The sequence below is a fragment of the Cavia porcellus genome, unplaced genomic scaffold (genome assembly GCF_034190915.1).
Source record: "Cavia porcellus strain 051 isolate PalLab524CR breed Dunkin Hartley unplaced genomic scaffold, mCavPor4.1 scaffold_25, whole genome shotgun sequence".
Lineage (NCBI taxonomy): Eukaryota > Metazoa > Chordata > Mammalia > Rodentia > Caviidae > Cavia > Cavia porcellus.
Window position 1 is genome coordinate 34,529,522 of NW_026947508.1, and position 18,332 is coordinate 34,547,853.

At 37.1% G+C, this 18,332-nt stretch overlaps 1 protein-coding gene and 1 pseudogene across 16 annotated transcripts in view; both read left to right on the top strand.

Annotated features, from left to right (window-relative positions):
• Positions 1–18,332, top strand: part of Scmh1 (Scm polycomb group protein homolog 1) — a 213,066-nt gene that overhangs the window by 104,325 nt on the left and 90,409 nt on the right. For all 16 annotated transcript variants that reach the window (XM_063236204.1, XM_063236202.1, XM_063236201.1 and 13 more), the window contains 2 exons: positions 3,942–4,030; positions 7,992–8,235. In XM_063236204.1, the coding sequence (XP_063092274.1) occupies positions 3,942–4,030; positions 7,992–8,235 (333 nt within the window). The remainder of the gene's footprint in view (positions 1–3,941; positions 4,031–7,991; positions 8,236–18,332) is intronic.
• On the top strand, positions 6,610–6,709 carry LOC111757292 (U6 spliceosomal RNA; annotated as a pseudogene).

An 18,332-nucleotide genomic window follows, 5' to 3' on the forward strand; every position in this document is an offset into this window, starting at 1 on the left:
AAAAGTTACACACCTGGGAAAAGGCAGATCTGGCTTTGAGTCCAAGCCAGACCAGCTGGCTCCAGAAACAGTGCTACTTTTCTAGTGTCTAATTTAGAGTTGTAGTAGTGATTAAATGATATAACTCTGTTGTCTCAGTGGAGCCTGACCCATAATATGTACGTAATAAATGTTGACTTTGGGAAACAGCATAGTGTAGAGCAGGGAAACAGACTAGAAATCTTTGGATTCCAATCTCAGTGTTACAAGAGTAACTTGGGTGACCACGAACAAGTTTCTTAGCCTCTTTGCACGTTAGTTTTGTCATCTTCAATATAAAATCTTTGTACTAATTGGCCTTGGAAATCTCTTTTAGTGTTAATTCTGTGCAGTGTATGACTAAGAATATTGAAACAAATGGCAGATACATGTAAATTTGGATGGACAGAGTTCCACATTGGAATAAGACACCTTAGCGTTTCCTTAGAAACATTTGCACTCTGCCTTTGTACTCTTGAAGAAGGTTGCTAAAAGGTAGTGAAAAACAGTAAAGAACTGTGAACTCTAGGGTAAGACCATCATGTACTGAAATCTGTTAATAGTACTTATTAGCATAATTTTGGGTAAGCTACTTCTGTTTCTGTTTCATCAGTAAACTAGAAATAAATGTGCCTGACTTGTATTATTTCAAACATTGACCACGATACATCATGTAAAATATTTATACATGGCATACATTCAGTACATTCTAGCTATTACAATAATACTATTATAAAGATTCCCAGAGCTAACCGGATGTTTTACCTCCTCAAGTTCTATAGAAGACCTTCAGAAATCCATTCCTTAATATGAAATTGGAAATTAGATGGCTGAGCACTCCAGTCATTAGGAACTGAAGGCATGAAATCTGAATCTTCTAATTGTGCAATTGTGGGGCCTTACCTAGCGTAGGGAATACTTTCCTGGAACTATTCTGCCCTTCTGTACCTTATCTATAATGTACTAAACCCTTCATGGCAAATCTGCTGTAGGTTTGGCTTACTTCAGCCCTTCCAACTCTTCTAAGGAGAGTTGTTACATGCACACACACAACCCAAGCCTGAATTTCCGGAAGGCTTTGATGGTAGTGGTAGAGTTGTGATACTGTTTTTAAACTATGGTCTAAGAAAGAATAGTGATCAAAAACTTAACTCAGAGAAGTAAAGACAGAGGAAAAGGAAGGAGGCAGATATTAGGGATTATTGACTCATCACCAAGAAGTCCAAGGAGTTATCTGGTATTGAATGTGTCTAAGCAGGTGGGTTTTAAACTAGGGTTTCCCTTCATTTCTGATCCTACTTTGACCTCTGTTTAGTATGTTCTCCTTGTGGAAGTGTCAGATCTGCACACATGCTCACAGCCATGATGTCAGAAAAATACTTTCTCCTCAAACATCCACGTAGTCAGAAAATAACTGACCTAACTTGAGGTACAAACATATACATCCTTGGTCTGTATTTCGTTGTGATGAACTGAAGGCATACCTATCACAGCCAGCTGTTCGTTATTGTTGAAAGCTCTAAAAGGTTTGCCATCACAGATCCTGAGCAGTCTGACGCCCTTAAATGACATTATCTGCCCCCCACCTCAACTAGATAGATAAGACCATTTGATTGACATCCCCATCAAATCATGTAAAATCGCAGTTGTGTTTTTATTTTTGTTTTATTTTTTCAAAAATTGGTGGGGGGAGGGAACCCTAGGCAAGTAAAATAAGGTAAGGAAAAAAGAAAAGGAAAAGAATTTTTATATATTGAGATAAACCAAAGTGATTTACTTATACATTAGGCTTATCAGTTGATATCTTAGTTTCTTCTTAAGAGACCATTAGTTCCCTTTTTGACTTTATTGTCTAGATCATTTCTAATACAGTATTTTAGATTAAACGTTAGCCTTGCCATTTCAGTTGTTAATGTAGATGAGCTATCCCAAGAGCTCTCTTGAACTTAGGATAGTTTGTTTAGCCTAGCAAATGTTGAAACAAAAAAGGGGTGGGGGTTGTCATCCAAAGGTGTAACTCTTTTATCAGTCCTATTTGATTTTCTCTCATCTTCTCTCCCTAATTCTAACTATAATTAATACTTAATCCCAAAAGCTGATTCTTTATTTTTCATTTTACCTACATATAGACAGTTTAAGAAAAGGGTAAGAATGTGGGCTCAGGATTCAGATTTCTTGGGTTTTAAGTCTATGTTTGTCATTTGCATATCCTGAAATCTTAAAAATCTTAATTGACTTTTACCTGTTTCTTTCTTTATGAAATGAAGATAACAATTTAAATCTCCCAGAGGTATCTTGAAGCTTAAATTAGACAGTAGTAGAAAGTGATTGAAATTGGCCCTAGCACACAGTAAACTCAAGAATAGCAGAGACTGTTATTTCTAGCTCTGAAGCTTTGATGTACCTTATCTGTTATTTTGGATGGAATGAGAATGCTGAGTAGGTGGGAGACTATCAAAAAGCATTATATTTTAGTATCTTAGGAAGACATGGCTAAATCAAAAGAAATGCTTAGAGATAGAATTGGAAGACCTAATTGTAATAAGATCTTAGTTTTATAATTCATTAATTAAATGATATATTTATGCTGTTTTTATTTTGTAGATGACAATGAACAAATAACTTCTCCAGGCTTTTTGTTACTCTTTCAGAACATGAAGATTTTAATACAGGATGATATAGGCAATTATCTTTCTCTATTCCTTAGTTATTTAAATAAGGAATATCAAAATACATGTTTGTAGAGCTGGGGATTTAGCTTGGTAGCATGAGCGCCTGCCTGGCAAGCTCAAGGTCATGAGTTCAATCCTTGGAACCCCCCCCAATTATTTTCTAATTGTTGTGTGAGAGCACATGTGATTGAGAAAGAGATACAAAAATGGTTTATATTGAAATAAACCAAGATTATTTAATTGTAAATTGAGCTCATAAGTTGATATATGTTGATTTCTTCCTAAGAGATTATTAGGCCCCCTTTTCATTAATCAAGAAACTTTCATGATTATTTGATTTTAATCCTATGTAATTACAATAATCTCCAAAAAATATGACAATAATTTATTTTTTTCTATTCCCAGTCTTCTAAAGTAGACATAGGTTTACTTACAATAAAACTAATTTTAAGAGCATACAAAATTTGAGCACAACAATAAGATTAGTCCATCAATCCAGTGTAATGAAGAAGAAAAGATACTTAGATTCGTTTGTCAAAAACACTGACCACCCAAGGTGACTACCTGAAATCCTCACTGGAAAAACAGCTTAGTGCACCAACTCAAAGGAACTTGTAATTGTACCCAGTTCTCTGTTACTTATGATAATTTGTATAGTTAAGTGGTCTTTATAGACAATCTGCATCCATTTAAATTAAACATTCTACAATAGTGTAATTATAAGACCACAGTATCTCTTTTAGGCAAACTCCTTAATGTAGTGTTTGTAGGGGGTGATTGAGACAGATTCTTGCTATGCAGTTCAGCCTGGTCTCAAACCTGTGGCAATCCTTTAGCCTCATACCTCCAATGTACTAGGATTACACATATGTGCCACCATGTAGGATCCCCTTCTCAACTGTACCTTCAGATCATCTCTTAAGTATTGGCTTTGGTTTTCTCAAGGAAACTATTCTAGACATTATGATATATATTTGTGATATTTATCCTGGAGTCAGGAAACTTGGTTTGGGACTCTGTTTCAAAAATTTGGCCTGGACAAATTATATTCCCTACAGCGTGCCTCCTTTTTATCTGTATAACAAGGCATTTCTTTTACTTACTTTTTAAATCCTTTCCTAGCAGCCCATGATTCTACAACTATCACAGTGCAGGTTATGACCAGGATACCAGAATTTCAAAGAGAAAACTTGACAGAACAATGCCTTTTTAAAACTTTAAAAAATTTTTCTCTCATCATGTTTGTTGCAGGATTTCGGCTGAATGCCTCTTCCTGGCCTATGTTCCTTTTGAAGACACTAAATGGTGCAGAGATGGCTCCCATTAGGATTTTCCACAAGGTACACTGTTCCTCCAGTATCACCAATTCCAAGCTGCTTAAATTCAAATACCTCCTTTTAATTAATGAGTCCCAGGTATTGGTATTTATGACTTGAAGATACATTCTCAGAAATTTATTCAGTAAGATTTTTAATACTTATTAAGCAGCAGTTATTGTTGGAAAAATGTATCAGACTGTAATAAGATAGGAGTCCTGGATTTTGGGTCCCATCTGTCAATAATCAACAAAGTTAATAATAAGATCCTTTTACACCTTTAAGTGAAATTTCACCTATAAGTGAAATTCCATTTTACTTTATAGAGTTTTTAAGAAGTTAAAGTGTGTTTATTAGTAGAACTCTAAAATACAATGCAGATCTAAAGGGATGATTCTTAGAGACTTCTGTAAAATGTATGTTAGAAAGGAAGAAAATTATTTTTCAAGTGCCAACAAAGTGTTTAGGGCTTTATATTTACTGTCTCATTCAATACCCCAGCTAACTTTATGGACTGAGAATTATTAGTTCCATTTAATAGTTAAGGTGACATCCTTTTGAGTAAGGAACTCACACAAGATTATATGTGGCAGAAGAGAAATCCCAAACCTGTGTTTGTTTTTCCTTATTTCTCAAAGGGGGAGGCAGCCTGAATTAAAGTAGGACATACTGAATTCTCTAACAGTTGTGAGAATTATTGTAAGACTAAATTAAAAAGACCAAAGGGACACCAGGGAAACGATAGAAAAAAGAATCAAGATACACATGCAAGTCAAATTCTCTATGATGAATGTGATTATTAAGTATACCTAAAGTGTACTAAAAATAAACTTAATTTTTTACATTTGCCTGGGCTGCTAGTTAAATCTAAATTCTGGAAGCATTCTGTTTCCCAGCGTAATGTACAGGGCAACTTGAAAACCTACCCTATAGAATACTGTGGAGTACCATGGGTAGGAGGGACTCAAAAAATATTTTTTACAGTACTTCGCCGAATTTACCAAGAAGTAACAAAATTCTTCACAGACCAAACATGAGGAAAGAAAAGCATCAAAGTTTTGTACTGAACCTGTAACTGCCTTACGGAGCCTTTTCCCCCCAAGAATCTTGTCTTTTTATGTCCCTAGTAAGACATAAAATGACTTGCTCTTATGCAAGACAAGTAAATGAACCTTAAAGTGCCACATTAAAATGAAATCAGACCCCTCAAGTGTAGACCCTTTAGTGAAAAGATGATTGCTTTAATGAGAAACAGTTCTCTGTTGGGCACTGGGCAGGGTTGGCAATGTAGTCGCCTCATCTGATTAAACAATTACTCTTTTGTAGCTGAGAGTTCACATATTCTCCCTGTGTTGTCTTAAGAACTCCAAACTTGTATGAGTGGTGATATCTCTACGTGCCTGACAGAAGTAAACCCAGATTCTCTCTGGAGACTTTAATGTCACAGAGATCCCCAAAACATAGTACCTCTAAAAGTGAGCACTTATTTTCAAATTAGAAAGTGCTCTGAAACTTTCAAAACATATCTGTTTTACTGGGGAGTCACTAGACACAACAAACAGCAATGTAATTCCCAAGAACTCTCTGGTAATAGAAGTATCAGCTAGAAATTATGAATTATTTAAAAATGTCTAAAGGACTAAAAGAAGAAATAAAAATGAGACATTTTTTAGCATTATTTTTAGCAGTCAGTTTAGAAAAAAGACGAAGTTGAACATATAGAAATGAAACATCCAGAAATTTCAAACAATTAAAATTAAAAATCAGTAATAATTTAAACATATATACATAATGAATTAAGTGAAAGACATGTAAGAGATGTCACCAAAGTGCATTGCACAAATAGTTGGAACTATTAGAAGAACAAATAGATGCTAAATATTAAATTTTAAAAAACATTAGTTAGAATTAAAAAGAGACTACTTTAAAAGATAAAAACTGAGTTTTCTAAGTTTTGTAAATGGAGAGAGGAAGAAGAATTGAAGGGGGAATGAAGAGGAATGGAGGGAAAAAGTTAATAATATTGTATATGGGTACCAAATTCCCTATGATGAATGTGATCATTATGTATGTAAAAAATGTACCAAATAAAATTAATTCTTTAAAAAACATAAGTTTTCCAAAGTGTGGAATAAAAACAAATACACACCTTAAAACATCATCTTGTAACTATTGAAATCTAAGGTTGAGAGATCTGAGAAGTAATCAAACAGTATCTTTCAAGAGATCACAGGTAGCTGAAAGCACATTTCTTGATAGCAGCAATATGAGCAAGAATGTAATAGAATAATATTTTAAAGTACTGATAAAAATAGTTATCTAGGGCTGGGGATTTAGCTCAGTGGCATAAGCACTGCCTGACAAGCACAAGGTTGTGAGTTTGATCCCCTGTATCAAGAGATAAAAAATAGTTATCTACTTAGAATTCTATAGTTATACTATTATTTTGGAATAAAAATAAAAAATTAGACTTGTCAAACATGCTAATGTAGGATAAGTATATACTAACATATACACTAAGTGAGCAATTGAAGAATATGTTTTAGTAAGCAGGTAATTGAACCATAAAGTGAGAATGAGATGTAGGGAGTAATGATGCATGATTGCTTTAGCTGTACATATTCTGAAATTGAAACAGTACAAAGATGAGCATGATCCCTGTACAAAGCTATCACTCAAATTCATGAAACATTCCATATTTTAAAAAACTAAGAGAGGACTGGGAATTTAGCTCAGCAGCATAAGCACCTGTCTAACAAGCACTAGGTCATTTCAATCCCTGGTACCAAAAAATACTTAAATTTAAAAATTTAAGAGAATAAGGTATAGGTTAAAGTGTTTAAAAATAGCATATGATTAGTAATTTTAAAATAAATAACATCTGTTATACTGTTCTCTTTATTATATATATATATATATATATATATATATATATATATATAACACTAATGCTAAGAAATTTGTTTCTTAACTTGCGTATAAACTGTACAGAATAAGATGGGTGTGATGAGCACATCGCAGCACTCAGGAGACCAAGGCAGAAGAACTATTGCAAATTCGAGGCCACCTTGGGCTGCATAGTGAGTTCAAAGCCATCCTGAGTACATAGCAGGACTCTGTCAATAAACAAATAAACAAATAAATAATGTAAACTATAACAACAGAAGTGATTAATCGGTAGTATAACAATGTAGAACTAAATTATCTACACCTATATAACCTAAGAGTAGTTAAAATATTCTGACGTTCTTGTATTATTTGGGACTAAAACAAAGATGAGGTTTGTTGGTAAGGTTTGGTTTGGTTTGGTTTGGTTGGTTTGGTTTGGTTTGGTTTGGTATCAGGGAGCTACTGCATTACTGTGGCCCAGCTCAAATTTTCAGTCCTCTTGACTCAGCTTCCCAAAATGCTGAAATTATAGATTTACACTACCCTTCCCAGTTTAACACATACCACGCAGGGTTCGTAGTTCATATATCTCAATGCTGGGCCGCTTCAACCAACAGTTATATACAGGTCTGCCCCATACATGACTGTACCATTTCTACCACCAGTGGTTCAAGCCACCTGATGGCACAGTCATCCATGTTGAACAAATATAGCAAGTATAAAATGATATGTACAGAGACCAGCACCATTTATATAAAATTTAAAAGCATACAAGTGGATATGTAAGGTTTAATAATAAAGTATAAGAATAAAGTATGATAATGCCCCTGTGGTAGGTGGAAGGAACTGGAATGAGGAAGAGCACAAAGAGACGTTGAACTTTATCTATAATCTTTTATTTAAAAAATAACTGTAATGTGTCAAAATGTTAGGATTAAAAAGTAATACTTCAGTATATTTTGAAATCCATTTAAAGGAGAGACTAAATCTTGCTTAGAAGTCAGAGTCTAATCATCCAAATGTTTAGCATACAGTCTGTTGACATACCCAGCCTCTTTTTTGTGTCTAGGTCTGTGTATCTCTCTTTCTCATCTAGGAGCCACCATCACCTTCCCACAACTTCTTCAAAATGGGAATGAAACTAGAAGCGGTGGACAGGAAGAACCCTCATTTTATTTGCCCAGCCACTATTGGGGAGGTTCGGGGCTCAGAGGTGCTTGTCACTTTTGACGGGTGGCGAGGGGCCTTTGACTACTGGTGCCGCTTCGACTCCCGGGACATCTTTCCTGTGGGCTGGTGTTCCTTGACTGGAGACAACCTGCAGCCACCTGGCACCAAAGGTAAAGGCCTATCTGCTGAGATAATGAGGGAGATCACCCAGGTCTGTCACTGGTCAACTTGTCTTTGCCAACACGCTTCACTAATATGGGAAGGTCAAGGGCTAGCAACTTAGGTATGAAGCAAGAATTTAAGAGTGAAGAATTAAATGTCAAATGAAGCCAAACATAGAATTTGGGGGAAAGTACAAATTCTTTGTCAGAATATCTTCATTTATTTTCAGGCAACTACCTTCTTATCTGTCTTAGTTTTGCCCCAAGCCATTTGCAATTTTGAATAGTATCATCTCAAAGTAAACATCTTCCTGAGGGGTCCTACTTGTTTTGCAGTGAGCTATAAGTGTCACATAAGTACAACTGAGAAAACAGTTGCTTGATAAAAAAATCACTGGACTTTTAAGTAAGACAATTGTAGGTTTGAGATCCACCTATATTTTTTTTGCCTGTGTGGCTTTAAGGAGTTAATTTACCTCATTAAATCTCTAATTCCACATTTATAAAAAAATCTACTTCATAAAGTTATTGTAAGGAATAAATGAGGTACATGGACAAAATGCTTACATCTGTCAAATAAATACTAAGACAATTTTTATTATATTACTCCTGCTATTATTAGTTATATGTTATATTCAGCATAATTATTATATAATATGCTGTCTTATTATAGTATATTGTACTACACTACTATAGTAGATTATATTATATTGTGCTACATTATCATCATTATAATACTCTTACAAACTAAACACAACCAGTGGGAAAGTATATATAAAATACTACAGTAGTGCCATAGACTAAATGAGTCATAAACAATACTTTTGAGGGTGATAATGAAGATCATCCAGGGTAGATTTTGAGATAACTGCTCTTAAGAAAATAATAATCCCATCCTCTTTGGTCTAAACGGTACTACTAAATTTGAGGGAAGGGAGCCAGGGATATTGCTCAGCAGCACAGCACCTGCCCAGTAAGCACAAGGTCCTAAGTTCAATTCCCAGTACCAAATAAATAATATAAAATAAATTTGAGGAGGAAAAGTCACTCCTCCTCTTGTCTGAGTTTCTTTTCTAAATTGAATTCATTCAATTAGCCAAATATTTATTGAACACCTTAATGCAAGCCAAACTGAAAATATAACAGTGACAAAGAAGAGCAATGTTCCTGCCAGTGGAGTGAGACAGAAAATAAACATTTAAATCAAGAAGTAGGGTCATTTCAGGGGCTTATTGTGTGCTTAGGATAAGAAAGGCTCTAGGTTCAATGCCTAGTACAGAGAGGAAGGATGAAGTATAGAAGGGGAGAGGGTTGAGAGGAGTAGGGGGAAGAGAAGGAAGGGAAGAGGAGAGGAAGCAGGGGAGAGGAGAAGAGAAGAAAAAAGGGGAGGGGAGGGGAAGGAGGGAATAAAGGAAGGGCAGCAGTCAGACAGGCATTTAGGACTGATAATTTCTAGAGAAAAATCGGTACAAATTCTGATAAGATGAAGAGAGTGAACATATGGTTTTAAGCTAATTTTTTGTTTAATAGCTCTATTGAAGTATAATTGACATAAAATAAATGACATATTTAAAGCATACAGTTTGAAAAACTTTGGCATAAATATATATTCATGAAACCATTACACAGCCAAAATAATAAAACATTTCTATCCTACCCCAAAGTTTTTTTGTGGAGGAGAAACTAATTTAGGTAGATTTTTTTCAGGAATATTTGTCTGAAAAGTTGGGATGGAGATCTGAATGATGAGAAGGAACCATCGTCCAAGGAAAGAGAATCTCAAGTATGTAGATGGGACAGCTAATACTGTGGTGCCAACACATGAGACATGCACTTCCTACATGTCAAGGGCAGAAAGAAAACTGCTGTAACTACAATGTTTAATCTGAGTGAGAAAGTGGATACAACTTGGCACTGGGGAACCTGGCAAGGGCCAAATCATATAGGGCTCTGTGTGTAAACCAGAGTGAGAATTCTGAGCTTTATTCTAATCTTCTTAAGGAACTATTACAGGAGTATAAGAAATGGAGTAAAAAATTTTGATATACTTCTTGAAGGAAATCATTTGAACTTGTATGTAGACTATACAAGGAATTTATAATTCAGCAATAAAAAGAATAAACAATCCAATGGGAAGTAACTACTAATGGGCATTGGGTTACTTTTTGAAATAATGAAAATGTTCTAAAATTAGATTGGGTTGATATTTGCACAACTCTATGAAAATATGAAAAACTCTGAATTGTAAATGAGCATTTTATAGCATGTGAAATACATGTCAGTGAAGCTGTTACCTAAAAGCTCACTTGGAAAGCTCTGTAGAGAATGGACTGTCCGGTGATAGTTGCAGATGAGGAGATGAGGGTGGCTTGGATTAGGATAGTAGCGCGGAGGTGGAGGCAGTTAGGGGAAGCATGATGGGGGCACACACTTCTTGGTATTGAAAAGTCCCATTCCTCTATACCCTGCAAGGAACATGAGCCCTGAGATCAGAATGAAAAATCTGTTGCCATCCTTCTGCATACCTTGCAACAACAGAGACATCTTGGCACTGATAATGGGGTAATTTTTGTTTACTTGAAGCTAAAATAGGATAAGTTCTGGTGTGGTGCTTTGGGCTTTATTCAGTAAGTTGGATTTTTTTTTTTTCACTTTCTTCCCTACAAAATTCTATTACTGTGCTGGAAAATCTCCTATAGCCATTAAGTTGTCCTGCAGAGCCAAAAAGGCTGAGACTCTCTGTGTTCAGGAATTGTTGGGCATGCATTCCTTTCGAACTGCACCCTATGCTGATAAGAAGTATGATTCATTGTGTCCAGAGAAGTTTTCCTTTTTCTTCTCTTCTGTGTCTCTCTGGAGACAGCTTTTAACAGAAGATGCCTAAGGGACCAAGCTCCTTTGGTCATTATTCCAACACCATTCTCTCCAATAACTCCCCTTCGCAACCTCATAGTTTAGTAGGTCCAACAGTAGAGCTTTCCATAATAGCAGAGGTTTGGCCATCTCTATGCAGTGGCTAAGGAGCAAGTGATACAATGTGGAAAGAATGTGATTACACAATTCATTTCACAAAACAAGATGTTCTCTGTGTGTAAGTCTGTTCTCTTTCTATCATATTATCTCATCTGTCCTGGTCATTAGTGTGCAAATGTTCAAAAATTCAGAGTAAGATGAGACTGTTTCTTGATTGTGCTAAGTAGGAAAGAATACCAGTGTTAATATTCTTTTACACATTGTTTTATTGTATCTTCCTGATTACTTCCTAGTTTCATTTCAGATACATTTACATATGATAAAACTGAAGGTCAGACAAATACGTGACTTGGCTATGGTGATATGTGAGTCTAGAGATGAAATCATAGACTCACAGCTGGACATGGAGCCAACTTTCAGAGCCACTATACATTAAGTTGTATTGTCTTTATTCATGTCACCTCCATACTTTCTTCATTCTCCACTGGATTCTCTTCAAAGATTCATTTGAGATCCTGGACTTGGCTTCCAAATCCTGATCAGAAATATGAAAGAGGCAGTATTATGTAATACCAGCCTACTAAACTAAATTCTCATCTCAACAGGGCCACAGACTTTTTTTTTCTTTGAGGAAAGTATTCCACACTTGAGAGGCTGTCTTGGTTACTTTTTTCTTATTGTTAAGAAAAAATCCTTATACCCAAAATTAGGAAAGGAAAGGTTTATTTAGCTTACAATTTTTGGAGGTTTCAGTCCACACTTGGCTGGCTCCATGGCAAGGTGATGTGGCTAAGGGGCAATGGTTCATGGCCACTGCAAGCAGCAAGAGTGAAAGGGCAAAAGAGGGAAAGCACACCTCCTTCCCTCCCTTACACTGTATGCCTGCTCCCCGCCCCTGGGCAGTGCAAGACTCATATTGCCAATCCCAGTGCTAAACAAAGAACCACAAATGCTAGATTCAGTTGCCTCCATGATTGCATGAGGCTTGGGGTGCCATCTGAAAACAAACCATAATCTTCCACCCCTGGCCCTCCAAATACTCATGCATATCCTTTATACAAAAGACATTTAGTCCACCTTCAAGAGTTGCTAAATTCCAAGCAGTTTTAGCATTGCTGAAAAGGTCAAGTCCCGAGTCTCCTCTGAGATGAAAGGCAAACTGTTAGCTGTAACTTTCTGTACAAATGAAAACAAAGTTAAACACTCTCAACATACAGTGGCACAAGATAAACACTCCCATTCCAAAATACAAGCAGCAGGGCAAATGTAAAGTCCTATAGTTACACGTTGAACATCGGAAGCAATCTGTGGTAAATTGTAAACTCCAAAGGGCTTGTTTGGTTCTACCCTCATGGCACTTCTGGTGGTTATAGGTCCCAGGACGTCTCTTTTAGGCCCAGTCTGCTAAATCCTTCCTTAGATGATACATGCTCCTGGATTTTTTAAACTTCTAGGTTCTCCATTGCATCTTTGGCTCCACACTCACAGGTTCACACACTGCCCTCTCAGGGGCATGCTGCCTGGCCCGCTAGGCCTTCTGAAATCAGGTGGAAGCTGCCTTAACCTCAGAATTTATGCATTCTCTATGCATCTAAAACCAGTGCCACGTGGATGCTGCCATGGTCTACTGCCAGCTAGAGTGGTAGCCAGGTTTTCCTCTCTCTTGGCTGTAGGAGTCAAGTGTCTGGATCTTTGGGCACTCTGAACTTGATTGTGAGGAACAGATTCTGTGTTACCTCCATTCTGAAACCTGGTGTGACCACCACCATCATTCTGGAGCATGGCATTCTGCAGCTTTCTCCTCTAAGCAAAATCTTTGCAGTTTTGAGGCTGCAAAGGGTAGAGACCCACTGCCTCTTCCTGTGATGCCCACAGGTCATCTTTTTTATTTATCTTCTCAACAGTCAAAATCTATCCATCTTTATAGTCCATGGCTTTCTGGCCAAACTCACAATGTTTTAAATCACTCTGTGGAGCTGTTTGCTCTTGATTTACAACGTAAATCTGTCTTAAGAGCCCCCAGTAGCCGTACTACCTCCTCAACATTCGACTGCCTTGAAATTTCTTCTGCCACATTAATCAGTCTTCCATCCTTAATCTCTGTCTCGGGCAAAGTCTGTGGACATGCGCAAAATGCACACAAACTTCCTGCCAAGCCATAACATATCATGTGGAGTCCAACAACCAATGCAGTCCTTTCCTGAGCCTGTTCTTTACTGTCAAGCTTTCTATCAGTCTTCTGGTCTCCTGCACTCTGACCGGAATCTCCCATACAGAACAGCCTAAGCTGTTCCAGGGCTGTTCTTTCAGGTAACATTACCATACCTTTCCAAACTTCCCACAAGCCATTCCCAAAGGATCTTGAACACATGATCAGATATAGTCACAGCATCAACCCCATTCCTCTGGTACCAAGTCTTTCTTGGTTACCTTTTCTCATTGTTGAGACAAAATACCTGACACACATCATTAGGGAAAGAAAGGTTTATTTAGCGTATTTTGGAGCTATACTAATACTCAGCTAGCTCCAAGGTAGGGTGTTGCCAAGGGGGCAGTTGTTCATGGCTGCTGCAAGTGGCAAGAGTGAAAGTACAAAAGAGTCTCCCTCCTTCCCACTCTTACATTGTATACCAGCTCCCCACCCCTGGGCAGGTGCTGTACTCACTGCCAATCCCAGTGCCAGACAATGAACCAATCACAAATGGTAGATTCAGCCACCTCCATGATTGCATGAGGTTTGGGGTGGCCTTCTAAACACAAACCATAGCAGAGGCTCAAATGAGTATTTTGAAGGGATTTCCATTGCTGTAATACCATGTAGTTTAATGGTTATGGGAATAGCGAGCAAGCAACTGCTGTATGACTGTTTCCTGCTTGATTCCGGATTGATCTGTACACCTACCTCCTTCCTCTGTCCAGAGAGTCCTACATGCTAGCTGCTGCCACTCCTTTTCTCCCTTTGCTAGTCCTATAGTATCCCTTTTTGCTCTTAAACTGATTGGAAGAAGCTACAAAGGTTCCAGTTAATTCAGGACAGTTGGTTATAAAGAAAGCTCTTTTTTATATAATCCAGTTTTTTTCTTAAAACTAAAACAGATACATCCTTTAGTTTTAAGTTTAAAAAGCAAAATAAATAATTCAACCTTTATATGGCATGACTATGATACTAATCGGAGTTTCTGCCATCATAGTAACCCAGTCATCATCCTATTGCTGCGATTCCAGGCGGGCAAGCCAGTTTCAGGTTGTAGCTTAGCTTCATACGCATTTTTACAATAGTAAGCTAACATAAGATAAAATCCCCTTTGCATTTATGTTTTTATTAAAAATTAAGATATTGCTATTCTGGATTATACATGTATTCCAAATATTATTGATTGGCTTTTTCTGCTCTCTATGTACTAATTTAACCACTTATTAGTTTCCCTATAGTAGAGGTGTTCACGTACTGACTAGTACTGAGCATCACTTAGGCAGGTGTCATTTCAATCAGTCAAATCTTACATTGAATAAATTTGATAAAATTACTGTTTTGTATTTTGTTATATTATCTTACAAAAATTAATGAAAAAGATACACAATTTTTGGTCATCTTGTATTTGAATAATTGGACCAGTAAGTGGTTAAATATGAGTCCAATACAGGCTGCCTTTGAGCATATGTGTTAGAATCAGTGGTCAATCAGGCTTCCTTTAACTCTCAGTCTACTTTTTTGACCTGTGACAGGTTTAATTACACAGAGAGAAAACTTCAGACTCTGACTCAATGCTGTTTCTAATGTGCAAGAATATTACCCTTGTCCTGGAGAACAAGAATTTGACTTTTTAGGGGGAGAGGAGTACTAGGATGTGAACGTCAGGTTTTTACCTGGAGTTGTGTCATCTCTTTTTCTTATATGGAGACAGGATCTGTAAGTTACCCAGGATGGGTCTTCCTACCTCAAATCCCAGCTCCAGTACTCAATTATAGATGTATGCTACCAGACCTAGCTTGAATTTGATGTTTTAAAACCAATCTTTGAGAATATTTCTTCCTAAAAAAATGTTTTCCATACTTAAAAGGATTTTCTTCTTTTGTTATAAACTACATAGCAAAAACAGTTCTATATTCTATATTCTGTATTTTGGATTCTAGCACAGAAAAAGTTTATTAAATTGTAAATTCTAGACTTCAGAGGGAAAAACTAGGGTAGAGACAAAAATGATACAACTAAGGCCTGCTTGTTGGTCTACTCATGTTTTAACTGTAGTCATGACCAAGTGCCAGCCATTGGATCATTTGAGGAGACTCTGTCATTGGAGTTTACATATTTGTGAGTGTGTAAACCAGCAGAGAGTTAGAACTTTGGAGGGGCAAAGTACAAAAGGATATTTAACAAGATTGGGGAGGGGGCTGGAGCCTACAAGGAATGCTTCCAGACAAATGGCTCAGAAGCTGAAACCGCAGAATGGAGAAGTGGAGACAGAATTCTAGTTAGCAGTGGAAACATGAATGGAAGCCCAGAATTTTTAAAATTTGAAAAAAGAATTGTTCTTAAGGACCAAGAGGAGCAGAAAAAGATAAAGCTGGAAAGAAAAGCACTACTTTCCTTAAGGCCATGTGAAGGAGCTGGGTCTTTAAACTCTGACTGATGAGGACATGGGGTTTGAGGTGGTACAGTTATTGCCAGCACTTGGCACATAGTAGGTATTTAGTAATATTTGGGGGGGGGGGCTTTTGTGCTTGAGTTCCAGACCTTACACATGCTAGACAAACACTACCACTAAGCAACATTCCCAGCCCCCAGTAATACTAATTGAGTCAGATAGGTTTTCTGATTCCATTTTTATTTATCTTCACCTAAAACTATCATTCAGACATCATTCACTTAATTACAAAAATGAGACTGTTGCTCAGACCTACTCCAGTTTTAATAGATTAAAAGATGGGGCTGGGGATTTAGCTCAGTGGCTCAAGCACTTGCTTGGTAAGTAAGTGTGAGGTCATGAGTTCAATCCTCAGTACGAAAAAAAAAAAGATTAAAAGCTATTTCTATTAGTGTTCTGTTTTTTAAATTTTGGAAATCTAATGCCTAACATTGAGAATGGCAAAAGGCCCTGAGACTATTTTTCACAGCTCACATGTACCCACCTCAGTCTCTAAATACTAATATACCTCTATATCCCCTTGGCTTTCTACCCAATCTTTTTTCCGTAAACCACAAGCAGGAAGATATGGCTTCTATAGGAAGCTTCTGAAGCCAAGATCCCTCCCTTGTCTCCTAAGAAAGTATTCACTATCAATTCCAGAAATGATATAGGCACATTGGTTAATAAGTGTTGCAAATTCTTTGGTTCCTGAATGAGAAAAACCACTGGCAATATTTCCCATTTACCTTCTCAGATATATGCTCTCCAGTCTTGCCTTTATTTAATATATCATTTCCTCCTTCCATTAACACACACAGACACACACACACACGTGTAGGAACAACATACACACACAGTTTGCCTTTATTCCAGTTTTGGCCTTGTAATCTAATGACACCTGGTATAACTGGCTCTTGTTTAACCATTCTCCAACAGGTGTAGAGCAGCCGATGTTTGCAATACTGGGTTCAGTAGAGGTTAGAGAGAATGTCTAGCTACCAGGTTGACTGAGTGATCGAAATGAAAACTGGGTGTGCAAATGCATAGCACCATGTAACACATGGTGCCTACTATATATTACACACACACAATAGACGCCTACTATATATTAGTTTTATCTAAATTAAGATGTCCAGTATCTTCAAGAATGGAACTACACACAGAGCCATGGAAGTATTCTGTTTTGGTCAGGAAAAATGTATTTTCAGCATGTCATTTGTGCAGTGAGTCAGTACTCCTGTAACTAATCTCTTGGTGGCATGTTTCTGGTACACAAGTAAGAATTTGGAAAAGTGAGTAGATAGAACTATTTTATGAAGCAGAGGATCTGGATTCTTCCACTAATTTTTAATTATATATGCCCAAGGAATAGAAGAAGCTTGTTCCATGAACCTCTTTCAGGTACTTGAGTCTGCCCCTTGGCTCTGCGCATTGCCTCTCCTCCTTTTCCAACTCCACATGTCTGGGAATGGATTTGAGTATGTGTATTGAAACAATTGGCAGTTTTCAGATACCTTGAAATAGTGAAATGTCACTTAGGCAGTTCATAAATTTGATCACACTTGCTGATTTGTTGGGAATACATAGAACTCATGTAGGTTTGTCAAACTTTTATTATAACACCTATTGTATGTCAGCATCAATACATATCACATTGTAAAATTTCCTATTTTAAGTATGAGTGATTTTTACGGAAATCATATTGGAAACCAGTAGTATAAATTCTGTTACTAAATTTTTCCAGTAATTCCCAAGATGGTTTTAAGGGTTTATTTCAATAGGAAATTGTTGGAGACCACTATGAAGCAGCTCTGAGCAGGATTTAAGTTCAACTGTGTTTTCTATGTTTACCTGTGAATCTGTCCTAGGCCTCGGCCCCTTGTTTGGTGACGAGAGCTGATTCATAGTAAGTGAATCTCTATAAATCACTAGTCCTGGCTAAGTCCTGTAGTGGCCTATGAGGCCAGAGATATCTCATAGAGAAAGGTAAGGCCACAGCTGAAGACACCTTGGCTCCAGCATTAATTAAGTAAATAGAGATTACATCTGAAGGAATCTCACTCCTGCAGTTGCACTCCTACCATAAATGTTATCCTGGAGATAAAACAGTTCTCCTAAATAGGCATAATTTACTACTTGGAGTAGTCTTTGAAATGACTCCCAAGGTCCTGCTCATTTCCCACACTTTCCTCAGTTTCCCCACCCTTTGTTTTGGACCTAATAACAGTGGGTGGTCCAGAGAAGCCTTTGTCTTAGCCCTCAGAGTCTTGAGCTCAGCTAAAGGGTTTTGGCCCTCCTGGAGCCCTAAACTCATACCATGTGTCTCATTTTATTTAAGCCTCTGCCGTACACCAGTTTGGGAGATCGGGGATCTAGGTCAGGACCCAATAGGAAATGAAAGTTTTTGGTTAGCTAGAAGAAAATCAAGACACTGGCATTCATGTACATCAGGAAGATAAGAGAAACTAGACAGACTCTTAAATAAAGCAAAGACAAACAGAAAGT